At 35.5% G+C, this 14,762-nt stretch overlaps 1 protein-coding gene and 1 long non-coding RNA gene across 7 annotated transcripts in view; both read right to left on the bottom strand.

Moving 5' to 3' along the window:
- The window catches only part of LOC107679122 (uncharacterized), a 44,202-nt gene extending 37,560 nt beyond the window's left edge, over positions 1 to 6,642 (bottom strand). The window contains exons 1-2 of one of the 3 annotated variants that reach the window (XR_001633005.1): positions 6,528 to 6,642; positions 5,218 to 5,286 (exon numbers count right to left, since the gene is read on the bottom strand). This is a non-coding gene — a long non-coding RNA (uncharacterized LOC107679122). Of the gene's footprint in view, positions 1 to 5,217; positions 5,287 to 5,472; positions 5,542 to 5,674; positions 5,860 to 6,527 lie in introns of those variants that run through there. The other 2 variants (XR_001633006.1, XR_001633004.1) reach the window with 2 other exon arrangements.
- Positions 6,643 to 7,357: 715 nt separating this feature from the next.
- The window catches only part of LOC107679116 (uncharacterized), an 18,033-nt gene continuing 10,628 nt past the window's right edge, over positions 7,358 to 14,762 (bottom strand). For all 4 annotated transcript variants that reach the window (XM_016474572.1, XM_016474573.1, XM_016474575.1 and 1 more), the window contains 6 exons: positions 13,247 to 13,410; positions 13,018 to 13,137; positions 11,814 to 11,928; positions 11,538 to 11,715; positions 11,227 to 11,438; positions 7,358 to 8,494 (listed from right to left, as the gene is read on the bottom strand). In XM_016474572.1, the coding sequence (XP_016330058.1) occupies positions 8,241 to 8,494; positions 11,227 to 11,438; positions 11,538 to 11,715; positions 11,814 to 11,928; positions 13,018 to 13,137; positions 13,247 to 13,410 (1,043 nt within the window). In that variant the 3' untranslated portion in view covers positions 7,358 to 8,240. The remainder of the gene's footprint in view (positions 8,495 to 11,226; positions 11,439 to 11,537; positions 11,716 to 11,813; positions 11,929 to 13,017; positions 13,138 to 13,246; positions 13,411 to 14,762) is intronic.

Genomic DNA, 14,762 nt, shown 5'->3' on the forward strand with positions numbered 1-14,762 from the left:
GATTGATATATTTCTACCGGATTATCTCCCAACCCTTAAATTAATATAGTTTGTTCAAACACAAAAACAATATAAATCCAGTTAATAATCAAACTAACCTAAAAATCTGTGTGGACGATGACACTGTTTTTATCTGCTCCGTGTGCCCGGTTCACTTGCTGTTCCAGCAACTTCCACTCCATCATCAGCTTTAGTAAAATAACCTGATAGCTGGGGAATTTACTAAATCATGTTTTTTATGTTGTTTGTATTTTAAGTTTTTTGTTTTTTGAGCCCCTCTCTCTTTTAGAATTGCTGACATTTTTACTTATTGAATTGTTCTCTGCGCGACCATTTCCAGATTACTCCAGAACAAATTGAAGAGAGGTGAATGCAGACATACTGGGCAGCGATCACCTGATAGATACGTGCGCATATCGTTCAAAAGTCGAATATAGAATAAATGCATTTGATTGGTAAACCAAATTCAGACTTTACGTTTCAATTTCCAAATGGTAATGCATGGAATTTACGGAAAAGCTCAACTAAATAACAGCGCTAATAAGTGGGGGGCGTGGTGGCTTTGGCGATCGGCGCTCCAGTCAATCTACTCCACAGCCAATCACGGGCCCCCTCCTTGCTCGGGCGCCGGGGCTTCAGCCCCGCCTAGCCCTATGGTTAAAACAGCCCTGCTTAAGGGGTAAAAGTAGCTCATAAAATCTTAAAAATAATGGGCGTGCCGGTCCTAAATTTTTGCTCTAGGAGTATTTCACAAAGCGTTTTAGCGTTAGAGCTCCTAAAACTGCAAAACTTTAGGAGTAATGCAGAGGATTCCTAAGTCACTAAGACCAAATCACAAACTATCCTAAAATGGCTTTTTCCAGAAATCTGCCTCGGAAAGTAAACATTTTAGAAACATTTGACGATAATGAGCTTTTAAAAAGGTATTGTCTTAATCACGAGGGTATTATGACTGTTGTAGAACTTGTCAGGGATGCAGTCACTTCACCAACAAACAACCCAGTAACGCCACAGATCAAGGTTTTGACAACTCTACGATACCTGGCCACAGGGAAAATGCAGGTATGCAGTGCAGACGAACTAGATATATCTCAGCCATGATTATTCCACTCTGTTAATTAAAAGGCTGTTTATATGCATGCATATCCGCTAATTGTTTACGAGAAGCACACATGTAAGAGGCTGACAATTAACTGAACATATACTTGTTTTTCATACCTTTATTTGAATATGGCAACATGGTATCGCGCTCTACATTATTTCTATGAATAAATCTCTTGACAGAGACAACTCCCCTATCAGCCAATTAGTGAGCATGCTGACATCATCCATAGCAACGAGGTCACCCCGCCCTTACTCTTAGCTTAAGACTTCTCTCGATTCCTTAGTAAATGTTTGTTTCAGCAGCTGTGTGAATAGATTTTAAGAGAAAACTCTTAGCTTTTACTGCTAATTAGGAGAATTCTTAGTGGTAAGATCAAATGTTTTGTGAATACGGTCTATAGCATGGAGTTCCTAATTGTTTTTCATTTAATTATCAACAAATTATCAAGTCTCAGATAATATCATATTATCATATTAATCATATTGAATGTATTTAGAATAATATATTAAATTTGAACAATCTCGGAAGTCATATTGGAAGTTTGCTGAGACCTCTTAAAGTGGGATCCAGGGCCCTGATTGAAAATCACTGACCTACATATAGGAATCTACTAGAACAGAGAAAACATACCATCATGCCTTCCATACCAGCATAAAGCAAATACAAACAAATAAATAAATAAAATGATTAAATAAAACTGCAAGACCACTCTGTTTATAACACAAACTTTTGCTACTTCCACTGTGTACCTGGAGTTTTATAACTTTACTACCATAATCATTACAGGTATAAAAAGTTTGCTTTATCAGTTAACCAATAAAGGCATTGTATTGGCCAGACCCATCAAACAGGTCATTCAGGAAATGATGTGCCAAGTGGATTTTTATGAGTGTATTTTCCAATGTAGTATACGCTGCGGGTCAATGCTAAGCTGAAGTTGCTTGACACTTCATCTATGGTGCTATGATTTTTTATAAACACTATTGACTTGGCCTTTATTGATTGGTGTGAATGTATCACACAAATCATTTTGCACCAAATCAATAAAGAAATCTTGCGGAAAATTTATATTAAAAGACCTTTGTTTGCCTAAGTGAGTTTCAGACAGGCAAAACTGAATGCTTTGCCGATTAATTGAATTAGTTTAAATTTGGGCATGGCAAGCCTATAAAACAACACATTCTTAAATCATGCTCTGCCATGTATGATTGAAATGAGATTTTCAACAAAATAAGACGCTGTTAAATAAATCATATATGCATTTTACACAGTCAAAGAAAAGGATCATAACTCTTATGAAGCAATCTTTCAATCTTTATGTTCAACACTTACTGATGGGTATTCACCTGCAGTGGTGCCAAATGCTTCTTGCTTTTAAGAACATTTGTGGCTTCATACGAATTTACACAAACATTACAAAATGGATCTGTACAGACAGTACTGGGGAAATTAAATCATCTTTAAGTACTACAATTGCAGATTTGGCTAAAATGTGTCATATTCAAGAAATATGACACTTTGTGCATCATGGTTTAATTTGCAGAGCCCAAAAAAATGTGCTATGACCAAAACATTGATCTGTTTAAACATACCAACCAGCACGACACAACAACTCAGGTGATTTTGAGGCGGGACTATATTGTCCATCCAATAGTCATCATTTTTTGTTAATTCTGTTCAGTGTAGTGGTTCCCAAACACAATTTTAGGTAAGATATTTCTGTATTAATGCTATAATCATGACAACGCTGATTTTTAATAAACAGAAACTGGGGTACAAACAGAAACAATAGTTACTTAGAGAGGGAAATTATTTATTATTAAGTTAATACTTTTTAAATCTTTTTATTTTATAAATATATCTAATATTAACTGTATTAATAATATTCAAGACATCCTGCAGCTCCCTTGGAAATTTGCTGAGGTCCCCTAGATGCAACACTGGTTTAGTGCCACTGCCTGTGCAGAAATCACACACTTTACACAACTTTAAGGAAATCTGAAAATTGTAGCACAAAAAGAATTTTGGCAACAAAATTTTTATTTTACATCACAGTGTTATCACTATTTAATATGGCACACAATCTTAAAAACACTTAGTCAAAACTCTAATCTAGCAATTGTTAAAAATGTCTTTGTAAAATTGTTAAAAATGAACCGAAGGACTGCTGAAGGAGGGTACTTTTATTTTTTTATAACTATCAGTTGATCATTGCTGTTTAATTATGTCAGGTGGATTTTGGAGTAGATAACATGCTGTTATCTCCCAGTGAGAGGGCTAGAAAGGATATCAGAAAGATAAGTCCTATTCCAGCACACACGGCTGCTGTTCAAATATTGTAATGTTCTTTTGTCTTTCAAAATATGTAATCTTCTGCCAAACTGATGCAGAAGAACAGTCAAAGAAAGCATGAAAAATGTTTTTGATAACTGTCTATGTGGCATATTTCTGTGTGTCTATAACCACAGGTGCACTTACTCTTCAAACAGATAAAGCCAGTGATGAAATAAGGGGGGGGGTCTAATCTAGCAATTGTTAAAAATGTCTTTGTAAAATTGTTAAAAATGAACCGAAGGACTGCTGAAGGAGGGTACTTTTATTTTTTTATAACTATCAGTTGATCATTGCTGTTTAATTATGTCAGGTGGATTTTGGAGTAGATAACATGCTGTTATCTCCCAGTGAGAGGGCTAGAAAGGATATCAGAAAGATAAGTCCTATTCCAGCACACACAGCTGCTGTTCAAATATAATGTTCCTTTATATTTTAAAATATTTAATCTTCTGCCAAACTGATGCAGAATAACAGTCAAAGAAAGCATGAAGAATATTTTGAGAACTGTCTATGTGGCATATATTTGCATGTCTATAACTACAGGTGCATTTACTCTTTAAACACATAAAGCAAATGATGAAATAAGAGGTGGGGGTAGAGGAGAGTCTCATGGCAATAATAATAGCCCAAAGGGATTAAAAGATCACATGAGTCAAGAGGTGTGTTAAACACGATAAAATGCAGAAATGATTAGGCTAGATATACCTCCTGCAGCACTCCACACATAATTGAGGGCATGTGCTCTAGCTATAATATAATATTCAGGACAGGGTCATTCCTGTTCTGCAGTGCCTTTTGAACTCCATAGATTTACACAAATATGCAATTTAAGGAAATATTTGTATAAAAGATACATAACAGAAATATACTTCAAGTTTATCTATTCGTATTAAGTTTATCGTATTAAGTTTATCTAGCTCAGTAAGGGATTGACAGCTAGCTGAAATTAATTTAGATTTACAAAAAAATATATTATCATACTGATTTCTGTAATCGTCAAGTTGGAATGTTTTGAAGTGACACTATCAGCTAACAACACAAAACATCACGGAATTCATCTAAGAATAAGGCTAAGAATACTTTGTATTCGCTAAAACATTTCTTTTTCTTAAGACAAACCATTTGTTCTAAAAGACAAAGAAAGAATTCAAAATCAATATCAAAGAATAAAAATCAATGTAAATAACATCTTAAAATTATAATAACCTGCAACTTGTTTTAAATCCGCAAAGGTAAGATGTTTATTGAATTCACTGTGTTGTTTTAAATAATAAGCATCATTTCATTATTATGATTATTATGGTAATCTGCAGGCTGCACAAAAAGAGGAACTTTGAGGTGTCTTTTGTGATCAGCGAGACTTCTGCAAGACCCACAAACACAAACAACACAGCCACTTTCTTCTTAAGAAAATATTTGAGAGGAATTTGCACTTAAGAACATTCTTAAAAACTTGTCATGATCTTAAGAACCATCCATTTAAACCAAAGTGATTTCCATTACTCAAAACCAAAATGATTTCAAAATCACTCCATGTTCACTTAACTGTAATAAACTATTACAATGCTTCCTCCTCCTAAAAAGTTTAGCTTTACGATATTTTAATAAAATATTAAATTTAAAAAATAATAAACATTTTTCTTGTCATGAAATATACTAAATAATAGTAATGACCCACATACAACAACAGATACACTAAGAGCTACATTTAGAGCATTTTATAAAATGACACCATTATAAAACTGGAACAGACATTAACAAACATTTCTATGGCTTACCTTCAAAATTTTGCAGTCAAGTGTTACATCAACAGCCTGTCATTACAAATCTGTCAGAATCTGCCCATTCTGAAAAGAAACAATGTTTGTTCATTATACAATAACTTTCAAAAATAATCAAATCACAATCCCTTTCAAATTCAACACTAAAAAAAAACACATAGAAAACGAATACATCTTAAAACGAGATTTAAAGATTAGGATGGATTAAGTGTGCAAGTTTAAAGCAGCCAAAGGAAATCTCAAATGACAAACATTTTCACTACATCCTGAGGGAGTAAATGGCAACAGAAGTACACATGAGCTATTGGAATGGGAAATCGGATGCTCCATTAGCAGCGGATTTATTCAATCAGCTAGCTCACCTCTTAATTAAAGGAACTAATTATGCTATTGAAAGACTTCTTGGCTGGTGGTTCCCAAAAGTGGGCTGGCTGGCACACCATCCCCCTCTTACCTCGCTGAAGGTGATGACCTTGTGATAACCCTTGTGTTCATCAGTCAAATTACTGTCCCCAGTAATGGTAGTGCCAAAGCACTGGAACACTGAGGCCAACTAATCTGTATTCAAATTACATGCCACCAAACAGTAAGGTGGGCGTGCAGCCATAACTCAGCTGCTGTGCATGCATGGGGAGGGAGCTCAACAATGGCCACAGCCCCCTCCCTGCCAATCAGACATTATCATACATTTCCCAGGTGTGCGACAGGCCTTCTGGGGAGCAAATGATATTGGGAAAATTCATCATCGGTCTCCCTCGCAGCCGTAATGGTCAATTTAAATTAATTACAAGTCAAGGGATGCATGGGACAGGTCAGTCTGTGCATCACTCCTGCACTGAGGTAAAGCCAGCTAAAGTAGTTGTTGTGTTGTCACATGTTTAGAATATGTTTCTAATTTGTATTTAGACTGGTGCTTGCAAACATTGTTTATGGTGTAATATTGTTTAAGGGCCTGTGTTTGGGTTCAATTAAGCTAATGATTGTAAACCTAATGACTTTATCGTAATGCTTATCAGTTAATGCACATTTAAATAGTTGATACGTCAAACTTTAATAAACGGTAATATATTTTATATATATTAATTATCTGTTCTACTATTACTCGATGACTAGTCAGCATGAAAGTAAAATTAAAGTCTTTTCTGAGACTGGACGCTCATCAGAAAATGTTTCGTTTGCTAAATTTACTGCCACATTTCATCTACATGAGGCTCAAACAAACGATGAGGAACCAATCTAAAACCACCCCATTAACTAAAATAGTGATTATAGTCGTAAGTAAATGAGCACACACAGCGTGAACTTACATGCGGTACGAATGTCGGTATTTCTTATCCCATTTCTCGATTATTCATATCCTTTTTTCATTAAGGAACACCAAATACAAATACAAACACTTTAAAGAGTGAACAAGAGGACGGGTGTATTATACCAGCGGTTCTCAATTCCAGTCCTCGCGTACCCCCGCTCTGCATGTTTTGCATGTCTCTCTTTGTTAACACACCTGATTCAGATCATCATCTCGTTAGAAGTGAGCTCCGTGCATGAACTGTGTTCCGATTGACATGGTCCCTACACAGTGTCCATTGCTCCCTATTCCCTGAGCAGGGGAAATCCGTTGAAGTTTACTTCACTTCGGAATATTCATTTACAGATTTGCGCTGCGCCGCTGCCTACGGCGTCTTCACACACGTACGAAACTTATTAGAGAAGCGTGAAGTGGGACATAATATACCTCTGTAAATAAATACAATTTAAATTCACGTCTCGCACACTTAAATGCCCTTTGTATGGAACATATACGCTCCCTTCAAACTGGAATCATGGCGGAATATGCGGTAATGTCCGCCTCGCAGGGCACTTGCAGTCAAATATAACAAACGTCTGAAGCAATAAGAGAAACATACAAAATGTGCAGAGCGGGGGTACGCGAGGACTGGAATTGAGAACCGCTGTATTATACAACCTGCGTTTACTACAAGTCGGTTGCTCTTACAACTGACGTGTTTAATTCATGATGTTTTGTCACCACCTCTCGGTCATACGAGATATAACCGCGCTTAATAAAGCTCTGGGATAAAAACGCAGGAAGACTGAACATGAAATTAATTTAAACAAATGCTTTATGTTATCAGACGTCTTTGACATTCTATGGTGATTATCTGCTCTTTTAAACATTTCATAATCTCCTATTCCTCAAATACATCATAAACAACTTTACATTACACAGGAAAATAATGAACAGAATCTACCCATCTCAATTTGTGAAACAGTGGTTTCAGTGAACATGAGGAATCTTTTTCTTGTATGAATTGGCCACCACATATTCCTGAGCTTAACCCTACTGAAAGTCTTTAGGATGTGCTGGAGACAACTTTACTGAGTGGTTCGACGATCCCATTGTCAATACAAGAACTCAGCCAAAATGTAATGCTGCTCTTGTTGGAAATAAATGCTGTGATATTGCATGACATTGTCGAAACGATGCCACAATGAATGCACAATATAATCAAAGCTAAAGGCAGTCCAATTAAATATTACAGTAAGCAACTTTTATTTTTCTACAGGCAGTGTATAATGGCTAAACATTTGCTGTTATTTTACACTGCAGTTATTTTCTAGCCTTGATATAATAGGCCGTATGTATAATGCATTTAGTATGCATGACTTAATAAATAAATACATCTGTAGTTAAAGTCTCTATCAAACACCAGAATTACTTTGGCAATGAAGAAAATTATTTGAAAAATAGATAAATATATATGAATAATTTTACTATTTTCAGTTTATTCAGAAAGGCATCAACAGTGACATTGTTTATCTGACGATAAACAGTTTTTCACAGAAAATATGAATGCTACACACGTGCCTCAACTTACTGCTGTCTGGCAAGAAACCTGAACTGTTTGGTTGGCCATTAGATTACATCCTTATAATAAATTCAACAACATATCATATCTGAATGAATAACAGATCTGTAAATGGGCCAGTAAACAGACATAACTGCTCTGGTCACTTGACTAAGATTTAGATTTAGTGAAACAATGCAGCACTGGGAGTTTCCAGCGTGAGCTGCTGTGTATCCGCAGGTCCAGCCATTCCTGCTGAGCCACGGCCAAGTAGGACTCAGGTGGGGAGGAGGACAGCAGCTCAGGAGGGGTCACTGAGCTCTCAGCTTGTGTCAGGGCCTGCTGGAACGCTGCCTGTATGTCCATACTCTCCAGATTATTAAGACTCCCTGCTGCCTGATCCATGACCTGTGCACTGCTTGGACCTGAGGAAACACGGCACACAGGTATTAACATGAAGCTGATGATGTCTGTTCACACAAGATGAAAACTCATGTGACTCATGTTTTATTTTATATAACAATTTGTACACTACTTTATCTTGCTAAGACTTTTGTTATAGACACTTTGTCTCGAAGCATAAGTTAATCCTGGCTGACGGCAAATAACACATTTCTACAATGCTGTTGGTTACCGAAACGTTTGCTTTCGGGTTGATGCAACAATCATGCCATTAGGTGTCAGTATAAATCCAGCATTATATCAGCCAGGAAATAAATGGCAGAGTGAACCTTGAGGTAAAATGACTTACTAAATCTATAAATCAATGTTGTATATTTTACACTAGCTTAAACAGTCAAAAGTCTAAAAAGACTGAGGTCTATGGCAGATGTTCTCAACAAGGGGGCCACAGCAAATGTCCAAGCAGGCCACAGGATGACTTTTAGTATTTTAATTAATAATTTATTAAAACATTAAAATGATTTAACTCCAATCAAACTTAAAATTCTAAAAATAAACAATCAAGATGTAAATATTATAAATAAATGTTTTTTTTTTTTTTTTTGGCGATCTCTGATTAATAAAATGTTGTTTGTTAAAGGGGTCATGAATTGAGAAATCAATTTTTCCTTGATCTTTTGACACGTATGAGGTCATTGTACTGTAAAGACATCATTTAACCCTCTGGTATTGTTTGGTCATTTTAGACCAGAAAAAAAAAAATGTTTTGAAATTTAATCGTTACTTCATCGGAATGGTACGAAACTCGCTGACTTTTATGGCAGTCACTATGTGATCACAAAAAAAATTGTGGACTTGATTCGAAAAAGCTAAATGGTCGTAAAAAAAAAAAATAGTCACACTTGTGTTGTTCGCGGTCAAAAATGACAGACATTGGAAATGAATGGGAAATACGCAAAAATACGAAAATACAGAGAATTTCTTGTGTACAATCTACAAATCATTCACGATCCAGAAAAAAAGTGCACAGCAATGAAGGGGGTGACGATCTAAAATATCAAGAGTGCAAAACAGACACACTCGCCCCACCCACAGACACACATATATGAACTGGTGTGACTGTAACACAGCATGTTTTTGCAAATACTTGAAATAAAATCAATAATTTAGCCACAATGGAGTAAAAACATAGACACCAAGTAAGGGGTGACACTCTAAAACTTCAAGAGTACAAAACAGACACACACACTCACTTACACACACTCACAGACAAGACAACACACACACCACACTATTATAAACACACAAATGAACTGGTGTGGCTGTTACAATATGGCAAAATTGAGACAGAAGACTCAAATAATAGGTTGAAATCAGATTGAGTAAACTCTCATAAAGCATTTCTGTTCATATTTGTTACATTTTTGTTGAACTTTGATGTTATGTGTAATAAAATGTCTTTCGTTGTGTTCAGGTTTGACTGCAGTAAAATTAATACAAAAACTGACATTTCAAACCAACATTAAAAAAAAAAAAAAATTCTAAACCTTTAAAAAAAAGTGGTCTTTGAGAATGTCCAAATATAAATCCAAATCCACAATTAAAAAAATATATATTTATGTCTAAAAACAACTAGAGAATTTATAAGCTTTTCATATAGAGCTCTATAGGAATCTAATGGCTAAACCACGGAATTTCAGATATTTTTCTTTTTTTACTCCCACCAGATGGAACTAATCTTCCTTAAAAAAATGGATTTTAAAGGCATTGTATCTATTTTAACATGAAATACTGCCATAATTGAAGTTTCAAAAAATGTAGAAAATAAATTTTTGTATCATTTTCAATGGGAAAAATTGATCAATTATTGCATAAATATTAAATAGGACCATGAAATTCTCTCAAAATACAAAAGAAAAAAGATAAAATATTATTGACCAAAAATATATAACATTGATTTCACTAAAATAAAAAAATAAAAAAAGTTACATTTCAAGTGTGACTCCCAAATGAACAATACCAGAGGGTTAAGTTTCAGAGCTCAAAACTTCCTTGATAGTCTAAAAACAGCTTTTATTGAAACCAAGCTCAAATAAAAATCTAAATGACTCAGTTACAGCATTTCTATCTTCTTTTTAATGAGCTACAGCGATAGCTGGATGCCTTTGTCCATTTTAGGGATTTTCTGAAATGTTCCATTACATCTGTGAGGCATATTTGGAGTTTCCGCACGAGGGCGCCCTCGGGCTTCCAGTATGAATGAAACATACATTACATGACAGTACTCACTAATGCTCACACTGGTAAAAATAATAAAAATAATACTTCTTTCTGAAGCAAACACATGCAAGTCTATAAGTTTTTCTCCAATGTTTTACCACCTCAAGAAGCTTTCATTAATGTAAAAATATACCTCATTGTCATGTTCTAGACTTGTTATATTTATCTTTCAATAAAAATCTAAAATTTTTTGCCATTAAAGTTGTGGCAGTTTCCCCCTGTGGTATCAAAACTGGTATTGAACGTCGATATTTTATTGTATCGAAGTTATAAATTCCAGTAAATTGCCACCACAAATATAGTGTAAGTCTAAGGGAAACACTGTAAATTATGACAATTTTATGTAATTTGATGTAAAAAAAAAAAAACACTAACATTATAAGTACACCTCAGGAAACAATATGAAATAATAAAAAAATGCAATTCATGCTTTTTTTTCTTTTTCTTTCTTAACTTTTAATTTGAAAGAACTCACAGCAGTGTCTGAAGGGCTCCCAGCTGCGAGAGGGCAGGTAAGGTTTTGCCATAGGCTGCTGAAGTAGGCACACGATTGCATTATCCACCTGATGAAAAACATGTAGTGACAGCAGCTTCTGGTGCAGCTCCTCTGAGAGGCTGTATTCCTCTGAACGAATGAGATCTCGAATCAAGTCGAAGTCATGCTTCAGCTGCAGAGCTCCCTGAATACTAGTGTGAATGAAGAATTCACATAAACGAACAGTGAAAGTAAGAACGGAACATGAACCGCTACAGTAAGACCATTGCTCCACCACTAGGTTTACTAACCTAAACTTGATCTTCTGTTTGAGGATGTGCTCCATCCAGGCCTCCATGAAAGCCGTCATAGCCTCAGTGAGAGCAGAAATACGAGCATCATCAGGCAGAGGCTGAACACCCTCCAGCACCTGACCAATCACAATCTGAGCTGCAGAGGCTGCATAATCACTAGGACTGCTGGGCAGCTCTAAAAATAATGTACAGCATTTTAAAAATATTTAGGAGGATGTAGCAGTCTACAAGCAGACACAACCCGCTGTGGATTTTCATTCATTGCGTCTGTACCGGTTTTGTGATTGATCCTCCAATGCTTTCCTGACGGCATGGTTTGCTCAAAGATCTCCACAGACATTTTCTTACAGTCTATAGAAAAGGTCCTCAGGACAAGATCAGAGAAAGCCTGCAATATCAGACAAACAGAGTAAGTCATACCGCATTAAAAAATAATAATTAGGCATTTTATTAAAGAGGACATATGTATTATTTTAATGTTTTTCTGTTGTTACATTATAATGTTAATGCCATCAGTATTCACCATCTATTGATCTATCTATCGCTTTTTAAGCTTTTGAAAGAAGTCTCTTATGTTCACCAAGGCTGCATTATTTTGATTGAAAACAGTAAAAATATTGAATATTGATGTTATTGTGAATGAATATTGTTATTATTATAATATCATTTCATATTTAATATAACTACATTAATAAATTATTTAATATAACTAAATTATAAATTAAATTAATATAACTAAATTCTATTTTAATATATTTTAAAAATGTAATATATTCCTGTGATGGCAAAGCTGAATTTTCAGCATCATTACTCAGCATGTTCGTTCAGAATTAATTATTCTGTTTATTATAATTATTTCATTATAATATGCTGATTTGCTGCTCAAATCTCATTTCTTTTCATTTCTCATTTGCTCACATTTCTTGTTATATATTATGTTGAAAACACCTGTGCTGCTTCATATTTTTGTGGAAACGGTGATACATTTTTTTTCAGGATTCTTAGAAAGTTCAAAAGAACAGCATTTTTTTTTTATATAGAATTTTTTGTAACAAAGTCTTTACTCTCATTTCTGACCAATTTAATACATTCTTACTGAATAAAACTATTAATTTCTTTCTTACTGACCCCAAACTTTTGAACAATAATTCACACAATTTGATTTTGTATCATACCAAGAGAGACACATAAAAATTGTCACTATTTACTCACCCTCATGTCATTCCAAACCTGTATTATTTTCTGTGTAACATAAAAGATGTTTTGAAGAAATGTCTCAGTGTCAGTAAGTCAATAGTCACAAACGGTTTGGATACCACCAAAACATCTTCATTTCATCGTCACAGAAGAAAGAAAGTCATACACGTTTGAAATTACATAAGGGTAAGAAAATTAAAACAGAATTTAAATTTTTGGGTGAACTAACCCTTTAATAATGGTTAGGCAAGAATTGTGTAATGATGCTAGAATTTCTCACTTGTAGATCTGTAAGTGCCTTAGAGAGTGAGGCTGTCTGCTGAATTATGAGAGGGTGAACTGAATCTCTGCCAGCAGCTTGAGTGAGGTAGACCAGGCCCTCCACTGAGTCCTTGAGATCCTTAAAACAAAGACAAATAAAAGTTAATCAAAATCAGAATATATCTTGCATCAAAAAGATGCATATTTATGCATGGAAGTATTTCAGTAAAGTTTAAAGGTCAATTTACCTTAAGATCTCCTTGTGTGACCAGCAGGAACTTAGTAAGGGACCAGGAGGCCAGAAACTGGTAGGCTTTACTCATAACCCAGACAGTACAGGACTGGACAGTTGCAACAGACCTACACAGCAATCCCAGATGATTTTTCTTAAGGCTCTTGGATCCACTGTCAACTAGTGAAAGACATCACACATTTAATTAAGTGCCAGCAGGATGAGGTTGTGTGATCTTACGTACCTTGAACAGTGTCCAAACTAGGAATATAAAAGTACTGGTAATTTGTTACCAAGTAAATAATAAAATAATAATATAAAACATATTAAACAATTTTTCCAATTAACACATTTCTATAGTTTCTGCAGTAATTCTGTTATTATTAATTGTAATCATTATTTACATTACTATTTTTATTATTTGTATTTGTATATTATTTGAAACCGAGTATACAGTCATGGCCAAAATTTTTGGCAGTGACAAATTTTGTGTTTTGCAAAGTTTGCTGCTTCAGTATTTGTATATTATTTTTTCACATGTTTCTATGGTATACTGAAAAACAATGATAAGCATATCATAAGTTTTAAAGGCTTTTATTGGCAAAAAATATGAGTCAATATTTACAGTGTTGACCCTTGTTCTTCATAACCTCTGCAATTCTCTCTGGCATGCTGGATATTATCTTCTGGGCCAAATCCTGACTGATGGCGATCCATTCTTGCCTTATTAGTTCTCAGAGTTAATCACAATTTGTGGGCTTCTGCTTGTCCACTCGTCTTTTGAGTACTGACCACAGGTTTTCTATGGGATTGAGATCCGGGGATTTGCCTGGCCATGGCCAAAATTTCAATGTAATGATCTTCGAGCCACTTCTTTATCGCTCTTGCTTTGTGAGATGGTGCTCCATCATGCTGGAAAATGTAGGGATCCTCACCAAATTGCTCATGGATCGTTGGAAGAAATCACTCTTGCAGGACGTTTTGATACCATTCTTTATTCATGGCAGTGTTTTGGGGCAGAACTATGAGAGAGCCCACTCCCTTGATTGAAAAGCAACCCCACACATGGATGGTCTCAGGATGCTTCACTGTTGGCACAACACAGGACTCATAGCGTTCACCTTTTCTTCTCCGAACAATCGATTTTCCAGATGTACCAGTCGGAAGGGAGCTTCATCAGAGAAAATAACTTTGCACCAGTCTTCTGCTGTCCAATCCTTGTACTTCCTGTAGAATTTCAGTCTGTCCTTGATGTTTTTCTCGGAGAGAAGTGGCTTCTTTGCTGCCCTTCTTGACGCCAGGCTGTTGTCCAAAAGTCTTGGCCTCACTGTGCGTGCAGATGCTCTCAAACCAACCTGCTGCCATTCCTGAGCAAGCTATGGAGACACGATTCTGTAGCTGACTCCTCAGGAGGAGACGTCCTGGCGCTTGCTGGACACTCTGGGACGTCCTGAAGACTTCTTCACTGCAGTCCAACCTCTCTCCTTGAAGTTCTTGATGATCCGGTAAATGGTTCTTTCAGGTGCAATATT

The sequence above is a fragment of the Sinocyclocheilus anshuiensis genome, unplaced genomic scaffold (genome assembly GCF_001515605.1).
Source record: "Sinocyclocheilus anshuiensis isolate Anshui unplaced genomic scaffold, SAMN03320099.WGS_v1.1 scaffold2422, whole genome shotgun sequence".
NCBI lineage: Eukaryota > Metazoa > Chordata > Actinopteri > Cypriniformes > Cyprinidae > Sinocyclocheilus > Sinocyclocheilus anshuiensis.